The sequence below is a fragment of the Phalaenopsis equestris genome, unplaced genomic scaffold (genome assembly GCF_001263595.1).
Source record: "Phalaenopsis equestris unplaced genomic scaffold, ASM126359v1 Scaffold000840, whole genome shotgun sequence".
In the NCBI taxonomy this organism is placed as follows: domain Eukaryota; kingdom Viridiplantae; phylum Streptophyta; class Magnoliopsida; order Asparagales; family Orchidaceae; genus Phalaenopsis; species Phalaenopsis equestris.
The window spans coordinates 758,046-773,290 of NW_018165280.1; the positions used below are offsets into that span (position 1 = coordinate 758,046).

At 36.7% G+C, this 15,245-nt stretch overlaps 1 protein-coding gene across 2 annotated transcripts in view; it reads left to right on the forward strand.

The window, feature by feature from the left end:
* Positions 1 to 15,245, forward strand: part of LOC110031764 — a 52,888-nt gene that overhangs the window by 18,124 nt on the left and 19,519 nt on the right. For both annotated transcript variants that reach the window (XM_020735148.1, XM_020735147.1), the window contains exon 3: positions 12,435 to 12,619. In XM_020735148.1, coding sequence (XP_020590807.1) covers positions 12,435 to 12,619 — 185 coding nt within the window. The remainder of the gene's footprint in view (positions 1 to 12,434; positions 12,620 to 15,245) is intronic.

Sequence of the window (15,245 nt, forward strand, 5' to 3'; positions counted from 1 at the left end):
TGTATGTTTTTTGCTGATGATATTCTTCTCGTGGATAAATGAGAGAAAAAGCCCAGGAAAAACTTGAATTATGGAGGTCTGCATTGGAGTCTAAAGGCCTTCGTTTAAGTAGATCTAAAACTGAATACATGGAATGTAATTTTAGTAGTAATAGCTCTAGTGACAGAAGTGTGACTTTGGGTGATCAAATTATTAAAAAGTGTGAACGATTTAGATATCTTGGGTTCGTTGTTCAAAGAGCTAATGATATAGATGGGGATGTTAATAGTAGAATTTCAGCTGGTTGGTTGAAGTGGAGGAATGCTTCGGGCCTTTTGTGTGATAGAAAAGGATAGCTAAGACTGAAAGGAAAATTTTATAAGATGGTGGTGAGACCTGCAATGCTCTATGGCGCTGAATGTTGCTCTATGGCGTGCGTTGAATGTTGGCCTTTAAAAGAGAAGCATAATAATAAGTTAAGTGTTGTTGAGATGAGAATGATTAAGTGGATGAGTGGCTTTACACTTAGAGACAAAATGCGAAATGAATATATTCGTGATAGGGTTGGTGTAGCTCCTACGACGGACAAAATTAGAGAAAGTCGTCTTAGATGGTTTGGTCACATTAAACGTCGACCATCTGATGATCCGATTAGGGGAGTAGATGTTTTAGATTCGACTTGTGTTAAGAAAGGCAGAGGTAGACTTAGGAAGACTTGGGCTTATTGTATTAAAAATGATCTTAATTTACTAATGAAAATATGATACTAATTAGGATGCAGTGGAGAAAAAGGATTCATGTAGTCGACCCCACGTAGTGGGATTAAGGCTTTGTTGTTGTTGTTGTTGTTGTTGTTGTATAGTTTATTCTTTAATTTATTTGTCTTTCATAAATAATTATATATATTTTGCAGCGTTTCCATATATAATTTTAAAAAGATTTTACACTGTTTGAAATAACATGAGTCATTTCATTTATTTTCTCAGATTCTCAAAATTGTTTTACTCGGGATTCTTTGATTTTAATTGTTGTTAATTTAAGTCAAATTATATGAGGGATAATCCTTCATCGAGTAATTTAATTTAAAGGAAATTATATCATTAAACTAATGTTAGGGGTTAACACAACAATTAATGCAACAACCTTTATTTTTTATATTTCTAAAGTTTGGGCTTAATAGAGGGGCTGTTTCCTTTATGTGATGGATGCTTAATTCTGTATAAATCATGCACGCATTCTTTCTGTAATGCAGGAATAAGGCTGTATAGATCAACCCGTTTCTAGAATCTGGGTTAGCAATAACTTCTTGCATTAAGTATGCATTTTTTTATATATTAGTGTAGAATTAGAGAATAAGGCAAAATAATATTATTGAGCGGCAAAGGGTTTACAAATACATGAAACAAGAGATATAAAAGGAAATTTATAATATCAAAATCTTTCCTAATAACACCTAAAAGATAAAAAGAAAAAACATAAATTAGGAAATATATATAAAAATGAAATAACAGATAGACAACAAAATAAATAGAACTTACTTCTAATAAAATAACTTTTAATACACTCCCTCAAGTTGAAGCATAGATGTCAATCATTTTCAAATTGGATTTGAAGTTGTCGAATAATGACTGGGGAAGGCTCTTTATGAGAATATTTGGAGTTGACCAGTGGATATCACAAATGAAAGACAAATCTCCTCTGAATCGAGCTTCTCCTTTATGAAATGACGGTCAATCTCTACATGTTTGGTGCGATCATGCTGTAACAAATTATGAGCAATGCTAATTACGGCTTTATTATCACATAATAATTGCAGAGGAGCAAAGAACGACATACGTAATTCGAGGAGCATGATGCGTAACCAGAGTCTTTCACAAATTCACAAGGAAATGAAATGAAACTCCGCTTCTACACTATTTCGGGCAACCACCGACAATTTTTTTGCTTTTCCGAGTGTCAAGGTTTCTACACACGAATGAGCAATACCTCGAGGTAGATCGTCGATTGTGGACAGACTCGACCCAATCAATGTTAGTATAAACTACAGTATAACGAGAGGTTTGGTGCGAGAATAACAAACCTAAGCTCGGTGTGTTTTTTAAGGATCTAATGGACAGCTGTGAGATGGTGCTCTTAGAGGTCATGCAAGAATTAACTTACAAAACCTACTGCGTGACAATTATTAGGACGTGTATAGGCGAGATAAATGAGTTTCCCCACAAAGCGCTTGTAGTTTGTCTTGTTCTTAGGAACAACATTTGAAACATTAGTTAATTTCTCATTGGGGTCTATTAGAACAACTACTGTTTGCAAAGTAGAAGGTTGGTCTCTGTTAATAGGTTCATCACATATTTGCCCTGGGAAAGGCAAATGCCCTGAGAGGATCGGACAACTTCCATACCTATGAAGTATCAAGGAGACCTCAAGTCCATTTCAAAGGATGCAACGATGATGCCTCTAAGAGATTTCGAGGTTGATAGATCATTACCTGTGAGCACAATATCATCGACATAGATGATAAGTATGGCTATTTGGCCATTGGAGGAATGCCAAAAGAAGAAAGTATGATCTGATTAGGCCTGAGAGAACCTATGACCCAATACCACCAGCATGAACTTGCTGAACTAGGTCTGAGTGGATTTCTTCAGTCCGTAGAGGTACTTCCACAGTCGACACACTTGTCCTCCGGAAGAAGTTGAGTCAAAGCTTGGCGGTAGAGATATGTACACCTCCTCTGTGAGATCGTCGTTGATGAAGACATTCTTGACATCCAGTTGGAGTAAAGGTCAATCTAAATTCACTGCAAGGGATAACATGACCCAAATAATGTTCAGTTTATCAACTAGAGCAAACATATCCTCATAGTCAACCTTATAGGTTTATGAGTAGCATTTGACGACCAGTCGTGCTTTGTTGCGTTCAAAGGTTCCATCAGAGTTAAATTTGGGGTTGAAGATCTACCGACAATCAATTTCTTTCCTTCTTCAAGGAAGATGAACAACATCCCATGTATGATTTTGTCGAAGAGCATTCATCTCATCCATTACTGCAGCCTTCCAGGAAGGGTTCGCCAATGCTTCCTTAATAGTGGATGGAAGACGATGATTTATCAAGAAAGTGACAAATTTTTGTATATCGGCGACAAGCTATGGAATGAGATATATTTTGCCATTAAAAAAGAGAGCAAACTTAATTGTGTGCCTCAATGGTAGAAGTCGCCTCCTTATTCAAAACAAGAGTAATCTCCTCAAGTGTAGTGCTAGGGATGTCGGCCGGGGCGGATTAAAAGTTCTGCAAAGGGGCAGTGGGCTCAAGAGCAGGGGTATTGGGACGGGTCTCAACCGAGGGTTTGGTGCGCCGAGTATAGACACAAAAAGTGGGTGGTGGAGATATTGGTCTGGTAAAGGCCGAATCCAGTGGGACAGATGGTTCCTCGGGAGCAGTGGTTGGAGGAGTAGGTGGCATATCTAACAGAGTTGGGAAAAGGGGTATTGTCCAAAAAATCTAGCTCCCCCTCACTCGAGGCAGTATCGGGAAAGTAGGGAACACTTTTAAAGAAGAAAACATCGACACTCATATAAAGTTTATTTATGATAGGATTGAGTCATCAACAGCTCTTTTTAAGTGACAAAATATCCTAGGAAGACACGCTTGATTGAATGGGGATCAAGTTTATTATGAGTTGGGGGTAGAGTTCCGAACAAAAGCCGGGCACCCAAATATTTTGGGGTATAAAGTGGAGAAGAACTGATTGGTAGGAAAACTTGACCTCAAGACTGCTAACGGAGTCCCAAATTTGTGAATTTTCATGGGGACTCTATTGATGAGATATGTGATGGTAAGTACGATTTTATTCCAAAATCGTTTCAAGATATTCGATTGAAACATAATAAAAGGGGAAACGTCAAGAAGGTGTCCGTCTTTTCACTCAGCTACCCCATTTTGTTGAGTATTCGTACATGAGCTGTGATGGAGGATGCCCTTACCAAAAAAATCCTCTAATATAGTGTTAAGAAAATCACAGTCATTGTGAGTCTGATGAATTTAAATTTATGTTTTGAATTAGGTCAAATTGAAGGAATGAAGGAATGAAAATTTTTAAAGGTGACAATAGTTTCAGATTTATCTTTTATGATATAAATCCATACCATTTAAGTGTGATCATCAATAAAGGTAAGAAACCACAATTTATTGGGTCGAATAAATCTAGCTTTCCCTCACTTGAGACAGTCTTAGGGAATTAGAGAACACTTTCAAAGAAAGAGACATCAATACTCATTTAAAGTTTATCTGTGATAGGATCGAGACATCAATAACTCTTTTTGATTGACAGAATATCCTATGAAGATACAGTTGATTGAACGGGGATCAAGTTTACTATGAGTTGGGGTAGTGTTCCGAACAAAAGTTGTGCGCCCAAATATTTTGGGGTATAAAGTAGAGAAGAACCGATTAATGGGAAAACACGACCTCAAGACTGCTAACAAGGTCTCAAATTTGTGAATTTTCATGGGGACTCTAAGGATGAAATATTTGATGATAAATATGAGATCATTTCGAAATCATTTTGGGGCATTTGATTGGAACATAATAAAAAGGAAAATTTTGAGGTGTCCATTTTTTTCGTTTGGCTGCCCCATTTTTTTGAGTATTTGTACATGAGCTGTGATGGAGGATTCTCTAACTTATAAAAAATTCCCCTAATATAGAGTTATAAAAAATCACGATCATTGTCAGTCTGATGGATTTGAATTTACGTTTTGAATTGGGTCAAATTGAAGGAATGAAAATTTTTGAAGGCGACAATAGATTCAGATTTATCTTTTAAGATATAAACACACATCATTCGAGTGTGATCATCAATCAAGGTTAGAAACCATTTTTTATTGGTGTAACTAGGCTTTCACGAGGGTCCCTACAAATCACTACGAATTAGTTAAAAAGGAACAGAAGGACTGCAAGAATGTGGTGGATATGGTGCGATGCTGTTTAGCTAACTGACAAATCTCTTATGTGAAACTAAATAAATTTTTATTAGTAATCATCAAATGATATAAATGTTTTAAATATTGAAAATTGGGATGATCCAATGATGGTGTAAAAGCATAATAGAATATTCAGTGAATTGAGAAAGACTAAAACTACTGGATGGAGGACTTCATCAACTCTGTTTTTCCCTTAAAAAAAGTAGAACCCAGCTACCCACTTAGCAGTTTCAATTATTCTCCTCATACGACGATTTTGAAAGACATAACATCAAGAGAAAAATGAACAACACGATCAAGGTCATATGTCAACTTATTAACTAACAAGAGGTTGCACTTTAACAAAAGTACACGTAACACAGATTTTAGAGTCAGGTATGTTGTTAGAACAATAGACCCTTACCCTTTACCCGCAATGGAACTACAAGAGTTGTCAGCAATTTTAATGGTATCTCTCCCAGAGCATGTAGAATATGTCGAGAAGGCTTGAGAACATCCATTCACATAGTTCATAGCTGTGGGCTCTGAAAATTATGACCACTCTCCATGAACTCTGCATATTTTTTATTTTGTGTATAGTTGAGAGAGCTTTGGAGGGTTGAATTTTTGTAAGTCAGATTTAATTGTAGATAAGACTCTACCCAGAGATTTCACCCTCATTTTGCGAGGACTTTTTAATATGGGGTTCGAGGTATCCTGAAACGCACCAAGTGCTGTAAAGTACTGACGGCTCGCACAAGTATACATGACGTATCATTATTATCAGTATTTGAGTCTGGGTTGTCAAACCCACAGGGAATTAAATGAATTCTAACAGGAAAAGTTGTAGCCTGCAGTCGTTAGTCCTGGCCTAAAATGTTAGTTTGATGTAAGTCCTATTAAAACAATCCTAAATTTACAACCGAGAAGTTGAAGGGTTCAAGTACTTAAAAGTTCTTCCTTGAAATGGTTCAATTAAGACTTTTGACTGCAAAAATATTTAGAAGAAAATCATGGTGACAAACAGGAGCAATACTCTTATTTACCCCTTCCGGTAGTATAAAGAAGTTTGGCTAGATAATAGTTTTATTTCCATAAATCCTATTACTAAACCAATCACAACATTCTCCTCAAATATTTGCATCAGCTTAGAAGATATATTCCTATTCCTATTTGCTAATGCAATTAACGTAGCTGCTTTCGTTATTGTCTCTTCTAAGACTCATAATTCACAACAATTTTTAACAAATCAAATGACCAAAATGAAGTGTAAATTAAGTTCAGAAAATTAATGATCACCATAAAATGATTTTGTTCAAGCAACATGTTTACACCAATTGATCTTACTTTCCCATCCCAAGGGAGAAAAAGGAAGATTACGCACTGCTCATGCTTGCACACACCAACACCTTCATTTGGTTAAAAGAGAATTCAAAGTACAAAAATATTGCAAATAATAGATTACAATAATCTATAGAAAAAAACTTATCTTTTTCTTCTTCACAATTAAGAACAGATGGAAATACAAGCACTTAGTCTCTCCAAGTCTCTCACACCTCTTTTCATCTTTTGTTGATGATCCTCCAGAATTTTCTTTACTGTCCTAGGAGATGAAAAATTAAAACTGAAGCGAAGCAGAGGCTCCTCCCCACGCCATCTCTTTCGTTTTATCTTTTTCTTCCCATGATTTGCATGATCTCCCCATGATCTCGAAGTCCAAACTGCTGCAACTGGTTGTTTTTGTTTTGGGCGCCTAGGCGCTCAGGAGCTGGCGCCTAAACACCAAAATCTCGGTTTTGAACTGTTATTATGGAGCCTAAGCGCCCAAGTTCACGGTGCCTAGGCGCCCACTGTCATATCCCGATGCTCTCCAGATAGAGATTATCTTTTTGTCGGGAGCTTTTGGTGGAAGATTCCTGGTTTGAGTCCACGGGTCATACCATGATGCTTCAAAACATAGATAACCTTTATGTTGGGACCTTTCGGTGGTAGATTTCCGGATTGAGTCCATGGGTATACCCCGATGCTCACCATACAAATTTTACTTTATATTCGGACCTTTTGATGACAAATTTTTTGATTAAAATCTAATCTTATGCCTCGATGCTCAACAACTCAATATTTGTCTTTTTGTTGGGACCTTTTGAAGTCAGATTCCCAAATTGAGAATCATAGATCATGTTCTGATGCTCACCAGACATTTTAACTTTTTGTTGGGGCCTTTTTGGCAGCAGACACAAGGGTCATGCCTTAATGTTCACCCAACAAAATTTATTATTTTATTGGGACACTCACACTAAAATCTAAGAGTCACGCCTCAATGCTCACCAAATAGAGTTTAATCAATCTTTGAGTAATTACAATAAAAGAAAGCAAATTAACTTATCATTTATCTTCTTTTTTAAAAAAATTGCTATTCTAGTGAATAAATATATTGACTAGCGAAAGATGGAAAGAGGAACCTTCTCTGGTTGAGTCTTCAGAAATCTGTGGGTTCCATAAATTACGACCTCTCCGGTTGAAATTTTTAATCAACATGGTCATTATCTTGGAATTGTCCATTTAAAACATTTATATTTGAAAGGGGCATTTAGTTTTGTTTGTTTAAACTTTTAGAGTATGAGTTCAATCGATACTTTTCCTTACAAAGAGGAGGATCAGATCAAATAATTTGGATTTGTAAATTCTTATTTTATAATTTGGACATTTATTAGGATTTACTAGACTCGTCAACTCCAATTCTTACTGGGAGGAGGATTATATTAGTTAAGTGGGACGACTCTATCTTATATATAAGGCCACCCGATTAGCTCACGCAACATTCTCGAGCCTTGTTCTTGAGCATTCAATACATATGTTGGAGTACATGTGTGCATTTAATTTATGTATATGAATTTTTTTAGTTGAAATGTTTGGTGTTTTATGGAAATTTGTATGAATTAAATCAATTAGTTTGCATACAAGCTTTTATTCCAAGTACTTTACTGACTTTTGTTCGCTAGCACATGTATTGTGAATTCGGTAGCGAGGAGACATGAAATCCTTGTTGAGTATTTTTAAAAAAACGACATTTAAGTCAGTACCGATTTATTGTAGAATTTGATATTTAATTTAAGTTTAGCCCTCCCATAATTAGATCGCATAAACATTCATTTACATTAGGACTTTTATTTGATCACATTCAATTATAATCGAATTTGAGACTTTTAACCCACAATCTATATTTTTCTTTATTTATATTATAATTCAAAAACTGCTGTTTAAAAGCTGGTGTTCAAAAGCAGTTGATCTGTTTTAAAAATGCAATTTTGCAAGTGCTTCATGTGGACTAATTAATATCTGTAATACCCCTCATTATATATTATGTAGATATCGTATGTATTTTCAATGTATGTATCTATCGAACATACAAATATTCATATTTCTTGCATAACATTCATATCTTTACGTCTCATAAAAAAAACGACCATCACTATGGTTTTACAGAAGGCATCAATAAAAACTTCAACAACATATCAATAAATAGATTAGGAAAACATGACTAAAAACATCAGCAACACAATGGACTTTAACAACACAATGGGATATACATTTGTGCAAAATAGTTCAAATAATTCAATTTTTTTAAGAACATCTGCAATTTCAAAATCACTATAAATTTTAGCAGCCTCCCGACGTCATCCCCACTTAAAAGGGTTGCATCGAGGTGCCTACCTACCCAGATGTCTATAAGATCCGTTGGTCAGCGTCTGCGGCTGGGGAGAAAAAAGGTTATTTAAATCACAATCTCAAAAGATGTGACGAGCCTTCAATATATCTGTAGGAAAAGTTAGTCTTAAATAAGCATTCCCTGTTTTAAAAATAATTGTCCAGAAAAATTCACTCCCCCTTGAATGGAGGTTTTCAAAATTTAATTCAATATTCATTAAATGGAATCAAATATTAATTAACACCATTTTAAAATTTTAATAGTTTTTTTTAACGTCAACACTGACACCTGGATCGATGATTCACGAACTAGAATAAACAAAAATAGTGAGTGCCATTGAATGTTACATTGACGAACATGGGAGTTCAATGGGTGGAAGGGAACTGGCTAGATCCAAGTAGTTTGATCGAGTGCTCTATTTGACTCTTAATGGAGTCTGGTGATTCTAGTATGTTCTGAGTGGGAGTCAGATGTACTGTTGTAGCTTTTGAGATCGTAGCAAGACCTTTAGCAGCGGAGGATTTGGTTAAAGTTTTATTCGCCAGCTTTCCGTGGAGCTTCCAACAATTGTTATGGGTATAATTGAGTTTGTGACAGTAATCACAAGCAGTGTGATTGGCCCGTGATGAGGTCGAAAGGGTTGATCACTATTAGAGATCAAGACAGACGGTTCGCTGAAGGAGTGGAGGTGTCGAGCATGATAAGTCTCTGGCTTTCTTCGTGGCGTACCTCGGTGAATGCAACACGACCCCTGGCTTCGTCGAGATCCTCATTTAGACCCATCAGGAATTGGAACACACGGTCCCTTTCCACAATTTTCTAGAAGAGAGAAAAATTTGTCGGAGAGTCTCATGTGTAGTCATAGTAGATATTGCATTCCATTCATAAGGCCACTAAGTCATTCTAGTACTGGGTCACGGTCCTTAATCCCTGTTTTGCCTCGCGAATCTTCTGGGAAACCCATAAAGTTGGTCTGGGTTTTCAACGTCTGAGTACGTATTTTGAACTGTTGTCCATAGCACACTTGCATACGGAAGATATAGATACAAGCGACCAATTGTAGTCTCCATGGAATTGATCAACTTAGACATGATCATGAAATTCTCCACTTCCTACTTTCCATACGCCAGATCAATTTTCAGAGTTTCACGAAACATTCTCGTGAGATAGTTGAATTTTTCGCTTCCTTTGATGAACAATGACATAACTCGGGACTATTGGAGAAAATTAGAGTTGTGAAGTTTATGGGTGGTGATCAAGAAGTTCATGTGATTTTTCGAGCCTTCGGTCTATGGAGGGATTGAGATTGGTGCCGATCTTCTGGTGGACTCAAGTACACCACTGAGAGGAGACTCACTGGTTGAGGAGTCTGCCATGATTATGACCGAGCCAAGGGTGATGTTGGGTTGCCTAGATATGGGAAAATCATAGACAAAAGGTCCTGTAGGTAGTTAGAAACAACCTGCTGGTAGGTAGGCTCAGCAGGTGAAGTTGACGGGAGGGCCTGCAGGGCAGGTTGACTGGAGAGCCTGCAGGGGATGTCGGTGGGAGAGCTTGCAAGGAGGGGTTGGCGGTTTGGACAAGGAAGGGCCTGCGGTTGAAACGGAAGGCAGGGAGGACCTACAGGAAGAAGGGATGGGCTGCTAGGGTGATGTCCTAAAGGTAGCTGGGGTGAGATCCATGCTCTGATACCATGTAGAATAAGATAAAAGAGCAGAATAATATTATTGAGCAGTAAAAGATGTATAAATACATTATACATGGAGTATAAAAAATAAAAGTTATAATACCCAAATCTTTCCTAATAACTCCTGAAAGATAAAAAGAAAATGCATAAATTAGAAAATACATATAAAAGGAAATATCATAAAAGACACAAAATAAATAAAAAAAAACTTCTAACAATTAGCTGTTTCTTAATTTTCCCCCAAAATAATCTATTACAACAACAACAACATGAACAACATAGCCTTAATCCCACTACGTGGGGTCGGCTACATGAATCCTTTTTCTCCATTGCGTCCTATTTAGTGTCATATTTTCATTTAGGGTACCATGTTGAGAGAGCAACGATAGTAGTCCTAACTTAGTAGTGATGTCTTAACATAATAGTCTAGCTACATTCCCAGCGCAGCATAGTAGCCCAAATGATAAAACAAACCTCCTGGGCAAGGAGCTAGGGGTACGCAGGGCAATACCTCTCATCAACACGTATGATTGTGGTGGCACATCCTCACTTGTAATAATCGGGAGGCACGATAGTAGCATCGAGACTTTATATGAAAAGTGAATAGTGAAGGATTTAGTTTTGTCAGACATTTTGAACTCCCACATATAGTCATCTCCTAGCAAAACATTGAAGAACCATCTTAATCATTCCTCGTTCGGAAAGGAAGCATCAGGTTTGTCACGATGGAGATCTTGCCTATTTGGTCGGCCTGAGTTGATCCATCCAGTTCAGCCAAAAATCTGTTTTGTTTTTTTAAATTTATTACATGCAGGAGAAGCATTGAGAATTGGTTTCACAAAATATAATAAAGCATTTGAGCTCTGTAGAAAGAGAGTAGAAGTTGTATCAATAAAATGAGTAGACATAATAGATGTGGAAGCGTATAAAAAAGGCATTGGAGCTGACAAGAATAATTTGAGTAGAATTTGCTGGTAAAGATTCTTAAAAACTATTGCTTCTACCACGTGTAGGTATCGATATAATAGAAGGATCTGTAAGGATATACCCAAGCGTTCATAATTGCATATCCCTCTTCATTGCTTTTTCCTAGCTGGTCGAATTGATTATCATGCTTTTTCACTGGCATATTTCTCCTAAATGTAACAAATAGGTTATTATATACAATTCCATTTTTCTCAAGGTTAGTTTTTTCTTTGGCTCTTATTAAGCTTACAAGTAGGCTGCGCTAGGTTTATATATTAGTTTGGAACAGATTTTTGAAACAATGAATGGATATCAGTTGTTAGTGCTTTCATTGTGTTAGGTATATCTTTCTCATCTCTAGTTATAGTTAATACGTGTGCTTGGGAGTCCTTGAAAATGGAAGAAATCAAGATCTTACCATGACTGCAATTTGAGAGAGACGCGAAAGTACAAGCCTATGGGGTCGCTTCTACAACTGGATTACCAGTGATGAAAACCGTCTTGACATCGGATGATTTGGTGTTTTGATGATCCCTACTTTATTGACGACAACTTCTGTATTTATCATTGCCTTAATTGCTGCCCCTCCAGTCGATATTGATGGTATTTGTGAACCTGTTTCTATGAAAAGAAACGGAAAGAGAGGGATTCAAACCCTCAGTAAACAAAAGTCTACATAGCAGTTCCAATGCTACAACTTGAACCACTCGGCCATCTCTCCTACAGAATGTTATTCTTGACCAAAACCTGAATGTATAGCGAGTCCTCTGGATAAGAGACAAATGCTGGAGCGGAACGGAGCGAGCCAGCAGAGTGGAGCGGCATCCTGTTTGTAACCCTAAGGAACTTGTACTCTTTTTCTGAATTGAAGGAAAAACCGCCGTTCTGCTCCCGAAGATGTAGGCATCTTTACCAAACCTCGTTAAATCTCCGTGTTTCTTTCTGGATTTGTGTCGATTCTTACTTTTCTTTGCCCTAAAATTCTGAACACATTGTATACATGATCCTTCTTTTTTATGATTTGCTTTATATTTTCGTTTACTTTCTTAATTACGCTTCCATTGTTTAAAATGACCTGCGGATAGGTAGCCTTTAACTGAAGTTACGTAATATTACATGAAATATGCAGCCTCTGGTGATATTCTGAGCAATATTTTGAAAAGGCATGGAGCTGAAGGGGAGGAGCAGCTGGGTCAGGCACAGTTTGCACAGCTACTACAGCCTATTCTGCAAGATCTTGTGGATGCTTTGGCTGAAAAACATGTAGTTGTCATTCAGAATATCAAAGTCATTAACGGTTCAAGGTTAAAAAAGGTATTTCCATGTACAATTTATTCAATTTTTTATTTTAAAGTTGAACAGGTGTAAATTCCTTCAAATAGAATTTAATATGATTATCAATATAATTTTTATGAGAAATTCGAGCTTAATTTGCTTTAAGGAGATAATCTTGTGCAGCAATGATCATTTTTAAAGTTCATAAATTTAAAATAAAAGCTGCAATTATCAGTTTTAGCGGTGATACGAATCATAGTTTGCAAGTTATTGATCTTTTCTGGTCATGATGGATTTTTTGTAAGAACCAAGAGGGCGTTGAGCGCAGGATAACTGTAAAAGTGGAATAATATTTTATATATATGTATATTTTTTTGAATTTAGGCAAAATGGCAGTGCTGAAAAAATTTTTAGAGAAAATTTTTATACGATATGAACCGAGTTCGTGTTTTTTTTTTTTTTTTTTTTTGGTGCATAAGAATAGAGAATGCCGGTTAGGTGGGGGTTATTCTTAATGAAGAAGGGCCTACACTGTTGAAATTGTTCCAATAGAATTCTGTGAACTATAATTAGAATTCTGTGAACTATAATTCATTTCCAATTTGGCATTAATTATGTTTATGGCGAAGAATTGTAAATAAAATCTGCTTGCATGGATTGGGTCCATATTCTACCCTTACTTAGTAACATGCCATATTTTTCATTTCATTGTTATGCTTTGTTTTTGGAGCAGTTGCACTTACTTTCCTCATCCAACTCTATTTAATAACGCATGGAGAAATGTGGCTCCTTTATGGAACCCTTATGCACCTTATGGAGATGGCTAGTTCCATTAGAACAAATTGAGGTGATTGTCCGTATGAAGTTTGAGATAGTTTGTAACCGCCCTTTATTACAGAGCTAGATTTATCACTCAACAATCACATGAAAATTTTAATTTTATTCGTGAAATAATTATAGGATTGCTATCATACTGTTGCAAGGCAGTTCCAACATGAGTTATGGTGGTAACCTCAAACTTGATCCAAAACTTTAATGTGGAACCAAAAGTTTTCGGTCCATGGCTTTGTGCTTGTTAAGATGAGGAGATTATTCTGGTGTCATATTATTAAAGATTCCTTATGTTATGAGTAAGAGAATGAGCATAATATTGTAGGATACATCCAAATATCATACACCACTCCCCAACTATATATAGCTTTACTAGTTTAATATTCCATGCTAATACTCTCTTTCAAGGTGGTGCATATATGTCAATTATTTGCTACTTGTTACAATCAAAAGAAGGTTGAAGGATCCAGAGCTTCTGTAACGATATCAACTTTTTATCTTAAACTGAAGCAATGAAGAGCTATAAGCTTAGAAAATATAACATCACAACGAAATGACAAAAGAATGTTTGTTTGATTTTTTTATGGAATGAAGGTTTGCTAGCAATATAGATGATGATAGATTGTCATAATATAGGACTATAGGCTATATAAATGGAAACTAAACTCTCTTAAAAAGAGCTTTTATCCTCATCATTTCACATGCAGAGTGGGCCATTGCTCTGTATTCAATCTTAGCTTGGTATCTAACCGCAATAAATTACTGCTTATATTTTAAGATGACGTAGTTACATCCTGAAAGAATATGTAATCTCCGAAGGTCTATTAATTATTTTCAACTTGTTCACAATTGGACCTTTTTAGGGTCCTATCGATAAAAAGGGAAAATTGTAGAAGTTTAGGGGCTTATTTGTAAAATATTATAATAACCTATTCAAGCCCATGTTTTAAATGTACAAAGAAGGTTTTGAACAATTCTTTCTTTAGGTTATTAGAGCCCTAGCCCTAGGCAACCGTCGTTGGTGTTGCTCGATCGTCGAGACCGACTCGCAGATACCCGAAACTCCTCTTTTTCTCTTCCTTCAGTTTTGTCCTCGCGATGCAGCTGTGACGAGAGGTAATTGGGATGGCAATGAGGGGATTGCAACATTTCAGTTGCAATTAGAGCTAATTGGAATGACATCCAGGGGATTGTGACGTGAACCCTCGCGATACAGTCGCACCAGGTAGGGGCAAACCTATGACTTCCTGCTCAGGGAATAGTCGCGCTAATGAGAAGGTAACTACACTCATGATATAGGCGTGATTGCGTTTGGTGAACCCTTATGATATAGTTATGCTCGAGTGTGCGAGCTGACGACGCATCACAGTAGAGTAGTTTGAGTGGTGCAGGGCGAGGGTGAAGTCCACGTGAAACTAGAGCCTTGGAGGAGAGAACTTTGGTTTGTCGACACTATTTTTGGTGTGGGGTTTGCCCGTAAGAAGCTGTCGGTCATCGGAATTGAAATCCCGTTGCCCGCTTCGGAAGGACGTTTTAAAAATTTTTATTTTTGAAAAAGATGAAGTCAAACTGACTCCATAATTTTCATAGTTTAGATGTAAGAGTGTTTTACCTAAAATCTTGTATCTATCCCGAAGGATGAACACAAGAATTGAGGGTGAGGGTCGATCAAATAAACTAAAGAAAGTTATGACATCCGTTTAGTCTGCGAAACCAATGTTTTGGCCGACAAATTCCCCTATTTAGTATAAGAAATTAAATAAGGTTTATATTATGCTGGGTTCGGGAAAAGCTTCCTATAAGGGCAAGCCCCTATAGTTAATTACATCTTAGG